The sequence below is a fragment of the Micrasema longulum genome, unplaced genomic scaffold (genome assembly GCF_059751315.1).
Source record: "Micrasema longulum isolate JH-2025_06_02 unplaced genomic scaffold, ASM5975131v1 h1tg000215l, whole genome shotgun sequence".
NCBI lineage: Eukaryota > Metazoa > Arthropoda > Insecta > Trichoptera > Brachycentridae > Micrasema > Micrasema longulum.
In genome coordinates this window covers 626,157-632,638 of record NW_028277420.1, presented here as the reverse complement: position 1 = coordinate 632,638, position 6,482 = coordinate 626,157, and the positions used below count along the sequence as shown (strand labels likewise).

The 6,482-nt window shown below is 37.1% G+C and overlaps 1 protein-coding gene across 1 annotated transcript; it reads right to left on the bottom strand.

Annotated features, from left to right (window-relative positions):
* Window positions 1-2,573: 2,573 nt before the first annotated feature.
* LOC148283619 (venom serine carboxypeptidase) lies at window positions 2,574-4,127 on the bottom strand. Its single transcript, XM_088243496.1, has one exon. The coding sequence runs from the start codon at window positions 4,086-4,088 to the stop codon at window positions 2,685-2,687; it is 1,404 nt and encodes a 467-aa protein (XP_088099622.1). The 5' UTR covers window positions 4,089-4,127; the 3' UTR covers window positions 2,574-2,684.
* Window positions 4,128-6,482: the final 2,355 nt, after the last annotated feature.

Sequence of the window (6,482 nt, the reverse complement as noted above, 5' to 3'; positions counted from 1 at the left end):
AAGAAGATGAAAATGTTAATTTTTAAATATATAACGTAAAATTTATTAAAATTTGTATATATATTCCGTCAGGGCAAACCATAATACATACTGTTGCGTAATAATGTTCTTATTTTTTTTAGTATTTTTCACAAGCAAATTTTTCAATCTCCGAGTTACAAAATATTTTTATTCCTGGTTTTTTTTTTTATGTAGAAACGTCCTTCTTTCTTATGACGGCAGAATAAGTGTGCATATACTCTAAGGTGTGCATATATTTTCTCCAATATAATTTCAACTGTGCATTTTAATTACACTGTAAAATTATTATTATAATGAACACAAAATATTAAATAAAAAACATGTTTGTTTAAAAATAAATAAATATAGGACATTTTCTGAAGTGATTATTTATTTTCGCTCTATTCCAAAAGAGATTTAAAACATTAAAAATAATATCCAGATTTTTTTTCAAAATTAATATTCTGTACATTAAAAATGTTTTTGTGTAAGTTTTGCGAAAGCGCCAGCACTAGCTAATCGACCTTTACATGAATTGATTAAATAAAAATATGTATTTATAAACCAGTGTTTTTAATCCATAGCTTAATAATACACATACATCGAATACATATTATTTTATTTTTCTATTAAGAATCGCAGAAAAATTTAGACGAACGCAGAAACAACCTGTGTATATTTTATTACCATATAATTAGCAACTAACAAAGCTCTAGTTGTCTATGTCACGCTCATAAGCGCGTCTGAGCGCGTGAGAGATAGATATTATTTTCATTATTTAGATTGTAAGATGTACGAGTATGTATAATATGTGCCTGTGTATATCAATTTATAAATTGTGTGTTTTTATTTTATTTTTTTTTGTGTTAAGTTTTCTCAATTTTTACAATTGTTTAATTTTTCATTTATTTGTTTATTTGCATTTTTTGTTTCTTTTTTATAATATTTTGTAAACTTGTCAAACACAAGAACCAGACTCCTTTTTGGCAAGTTCAACCGTGTTCCATTTTTTTACTGCATGTTTTGTTTTTTTACGCCAATAAAGGTTCTTATTGAAAAAAATAAAATAATAATGCGTATGCCGTGCGATGTCATACCATGAGCTTATTCACGGATATTGCACAATGCGTTTGTGTAAGTATTGCGAACGCGCCAGCTTTAAAAAAACCACCAGTACTATGGTAAATACATAAAACTGAAAACATATTGAATGAGGAAATTAGAGTATTAAACTAATCCAAAAATTTGTTTAATTTTTTATATACCGTATTATCAGCTCTACGATTTTTTAAAGTTTTGTGTTTCTGAAATAACTCCGCATGTGGCGTCAGAGGTTCTCTTCCGCTTATTATATTTTATTTTATTTATTTCAAATACAAACAGATGTACACGTTAAATTAATATTTTAAAAAAATATATACATATATAAAATGTATACATAGTAGGGCCTGCCATCCAATTATATGTATTCACTAAATAATACTGTAAATAAAGCGACGACGGCTTGAAGTTTAAACTATATAAATAATAAATAAACAATATGTTAAAATAAGATAAATATGGACAAAACAAGGAGATAGTGGAAAGAAAAAGAAGGAAATTGATAAGGAGTGGTAAAGGATGATCGAAAGAAAGTAAGAGTGGAAAATTGCATTTGATTTGATGATTAAATGAATTATGAATGAAGAACATGAATCAATCCTATTAATTCTCTTCTGTACATATTGTATGTTTTGTTAAATGTTTCACATATTCTCAATCAGCTCTGCCCATTGGTCCATTCACGGCAAGCAAACCGGAAATCTTCCTTAACTCTCTCATCATTGGTTGTTTCTTATGAACCAGTGACGTCGTTCTAAGTAGTTTGTTTTTATCAAATGGGCTTCAGCCCACGAACTTCAGTTCGTCATTGAAACTTGTGTTAGGTATATGTTAGAATTTACAGTGCAAATGTAGACGGTTACTAGAAGCCTAGGAAATTCAAAACCAGACCGCGAAACTTTTTTAAACATTCTATTTTTTTTTGCAAAACTGTTTTTTAATTATTTTTTTTAGGGCTTTGAAAAAAAATATGCATTGTTTGAAAATGGGGTCAATCTTTCATTTCTCGAACTAGCATCCCTTTCACAAACCCCTACATCATCATCATCATTCTCTTTTCACACCTCATGGTGCATAGGGCACTGAGTTAGTACATCAATCGCAATGTGACGTAATCATTTTTTGTTACATTAAGGTAAGATGCTTCAGGTAGCGTCCAGGGACTATGAAATATTCTGGAGTAAAAACACCATTTTAAATCAATACTTCGTATCAACTATCTCGTGAATCGAACCCAAGACCTCTTGCATGGTATGCAAACAAGCTGACCATTACACCACGAGGCCGACAGAATTGGAGTTTGAGAAAGTATAAATTATTTTTGTAAATATGGTAAAGTATATTAATTTATTTTTATTTTGTATTTATTTTATTTTTTATGTTTATTTTATATTAAAAAGTAATGTCTAGTGGGAGATAGACCGTGCTGAGGCAGACTAATATATATGTTTAATTCACTATAAAAAAAAACATAATAGTATTATTATTTATTGTATTCTTAACTCTCTCATTTCACAGTTTCAATTTTTTTTTAAATCCTATTCATAGGTGGCAGCTCTCAGTCGGATGACTCGAACCATTCTTCAGAAGAAGGGTTTGTCGGCTGTGAGGCGGTGGATAATGTCCGCCGCCGCCTGAGGCTGATCCGCCGGCACCATGTGCCCCGCCCCCCGCACCAGCACCTCCGTGAGGTTGCCGGCCGTCTTGCTGTAGCCCGCGATGCGGCCGCCCACGCGCCACACGCGGCGGGGCGCGCGCGCGTACTCCGCCGCCGCGTCGAACGGCAGCGCGCGCAGGTACTGCACCATCAGCGGGTAGGCCACGATGATGTCCAGCTGGCCGTCGTACACCACCCCGCGGTAGTGCGCCAGTAGCTCGCTCACCCACGGGGCCACGGACTGCATCATGTCCTCCCGCATGTGCATCTCCACCTCCTTCCCCGTGTGGAACGTCATGTTCCCCACGTGCACCGCCCTCCTGAACTCGGGGCACTCCGTCAACTTCTCGTAATCATCGGAGTGCGTCTGGTCGTCGGTGTACAGGTAGTTGAAGTAGAAGTTGTAACCCGTGAGGTTCGTCAGAAGAGAAGGATAAGGCGTCGTGTCTCCGTTGAGCAAACTGTCGAATACGTCGTACGCCTCCATCCATTTCCCGGCCTTGATGTAATCTATTCCTTTCTTTTCGTACGCCACGAACTGATCGCGACCGCTGTCGTCCACGAGGCCGAGCTGATACAAGTAGGGGCCGTAAGACAGCTGATGAACGGGGTCGGATAAGCCGTTGCCGATGGCGAAACCTTTCAAGTTGATGGGCAACTTGGCGGTTGGATTTTCGCGATGGATGGTATAACACACGGCGGGTACGTACTTTCCGGCATAGGATTCTCCCGTCACGAAGAAATTGCGCTTCTGAAGATCGGGAAACAGTTGGAAGAATTGAACTAAAACATTGTACAGATCTTTCCCTACTTTGGTTTCGTTACGAGTGAAACCGTCGACGGTCACGCTGAAGCCTGTCCCGACCGGGTTGTCGATATAGATCACGTGATAATCCTTAGTCCAGGAGAACAGCCTGCGCTTGAGGCGACCGGACTTGAAGCGGAAAGGTCCGTTCTCCGCGAACAGGCCGTACAGCGAGGAGGCTCCCGGGCCGCCCTGGAGCCACAGCAGCACGGGGGCGTCGGGGGCGCCGGACTCCGCGGGGAAGTACCAGAAGAACGTGTGCGAGCCTCGCGCCGCGTCCACCGTCAAGTAGCCGGAGTAGCTCTCTACTCCCTGGAACGGGGGGAAGGAGACTCGCGCCATGTCGCGGCCCTCCTTCAGCTTGCCGGCGGAGATGAGGGGAGACAGGAACAGTGGCTCCCCGCAGTCTCCTACGGGGGGCCTGGAGTTGATAGTTTTATAAACATTCAAGAAAGATCCTTCGACCTCCACAAAACACAATCTCGCCGCAAATATCGTTAGCACAGAACAAAATTTGAGTAACATTTTACAGTACCAAACGATACCACGCTCAGAGAAAGACTCAATTATAGTGTCCGCACATAAACATGTTACTCTGCCTGTTATCGGTCAGTGTCAGTAGTCAGTATTGTATTGACTCTTGATAATCTCCCCACACTCTACAGTAGGTAGGTACACAGTACACAGTGGTAATACAGATATCCTGGGGGCACAGGGTCGCCATTCGCCACTGGCGACCAGATCATCAGGATCAGGGCTGTCCAATGCATTTAAATTTATTTACTAGCAGAAACTGTCGACATCTTTCCTTACTCGCCATCTAAATTAAATCTTACGAGGGCATTAGAAGCAAGCAAGAAGCAGAAATCTCCCCCAAAAACGGAAAATTTAGCTATTGATGCCAAATAAACAATACATAAAAACCTACCTACCTAAATAATAGTGTAATTCAAAACCATCTCCATATCTTGCAAAAACAGATTTCAATTATACTACTTGACACCGCAAACTTAGCATTCTCCATTGACTTAGTGAAGCATAATTATAAATCTCACAATCATTTTTTCAAAGTTTTTCGCAGATATCTGAGTAACTCCTTCAATGGAGATTTCTAAGTTTGCTTTTAATACTCTCATATATGTGTAGGTATGTCTGTTGTCAAAATTTCATTCAATCCGTCAAGAGCTGGAGCTATAATTCTATCCTCACCTCGGCCTCGTTAATAATCTCAGATTAAGTGCGCGAAGAAAGATGAGGAGTTCGCGAATAGAAATAAACGAAGACCATAAAATTCAAATGGAAAATAATCGTTGTTTATAAATTAATTTCAACTCATTGTAACTGGCATTACTTTACAGCTAAATAATATTAATTACGCAGTGACAATGTGGAAAACAGAAAGAATAAAATTTTAAAAGCATTTTATTTTTATAAAGGAAGAAATAAACTATAGTTAACTCCAACTATCCGAATTAATTGGGACCGGGCCCCATTCGGATAGTTGGATTTTTCCGGAAAGGGGGATCTATTTTAATTCATTTACTGAATGCATGTTAAAAATGTGAGAAAAAACTATTTGTAATTAATTAAATGAAAAGGTAGTTACAAGTGCTGTACATTAGCAGTGGCGAACGGTGACTTTTTTCATAGGTAAGCTATAATTATTTTCATAATTTGTACCTACGTGTAGATATAAGTAATAAGGTTGGTATGTACACGGCTTCTTCTTCTATCGTTTTGTGTGAAAACAACTTCATATCTCCTGAGCTGAGCTCCGGCTTCACCTGCTGGCAACAGAAGACGGAATACCTACTTATTTTTTGTTAAAATAATTATTGATTTATTTTACAGAAACAAACAGTTGACAATGATATAATAACATTTAAAAAATACGGTTTAAAAACAGACCAGCGAAGTTTCTAAATAAAAAACATACCTATTAAATTGTAGTAAAACAAAAGGGTCTGTTTATGTTTATTTATATGAGAGTAAGTGTAGAGGTGTATTTGTGTGGGAGTAAGTGTTCAGGTGTGTGTAAGTGTGAGCATCATTAAATAGCATGTGGGATCGTATCGCAGCCAGAAAGAATGAGTCCTAATTTATTTTTAAATAAATTAAGGTGCGTGTTAAAAATATCAATAGATGAAAAAAAAGCATTATAATTAGAGCAAGAACGATAAAGGAAAGAGTGTTGTGCATAGTTAGTGCTACAAACTTGCAGATGGAATAAATACTTATTTCTTCTCACGCGAAAGGAGACATTAAGATTAATTTTGGAGAGTAGGTTAAAGGAGACTACTTTATTATTTAATAACTTATTTAAATAGAATAATTCAGATATAGTGCGTCTATTTTCAAGGGTAAAAAATCCATTTTGTTTAGCAGATTGGCTGTAAAGCTAGGGTTTCCTAGGTCAGCGGTGCCCGTATCTTAACGGCCGTAGTGAACGGTGATGCGGTGGACAGCCATCGTAACGGTGACTAGAGAGTGGTTTCCTAGGAAAACGGTGTTAATAAATGTTATCAAAACCGTTTTCCTAGGAAACCACTCTCTAGTCACCGTTCACTACGGCCGTTAAGATACGGGCACCGCTGTCCTAGGAAACCCTAGCTTTAGTGCAAAGCGTTTTTTTTATTTTTATAATCTAGGTATTTTATAATTTTTTTGTTGAACAATAACATTAACATTATTACCAATAATCCACCAATTTAACTTATACAACAATTAATAACTTCGCGAAATATGTAGGTATATTCTCAATTATTTTAGTACAGAATGCAAAAGATTTTTTATAAATGTGTTATAAATAAGTATAGTAAAATAGTTACATATGTCCATAATTTATTTTTTTGTAGCACTGGTTACACTGTATATTTTTCTGTAATTTACATTTTTATACTGAAAATATTTACTAATTAT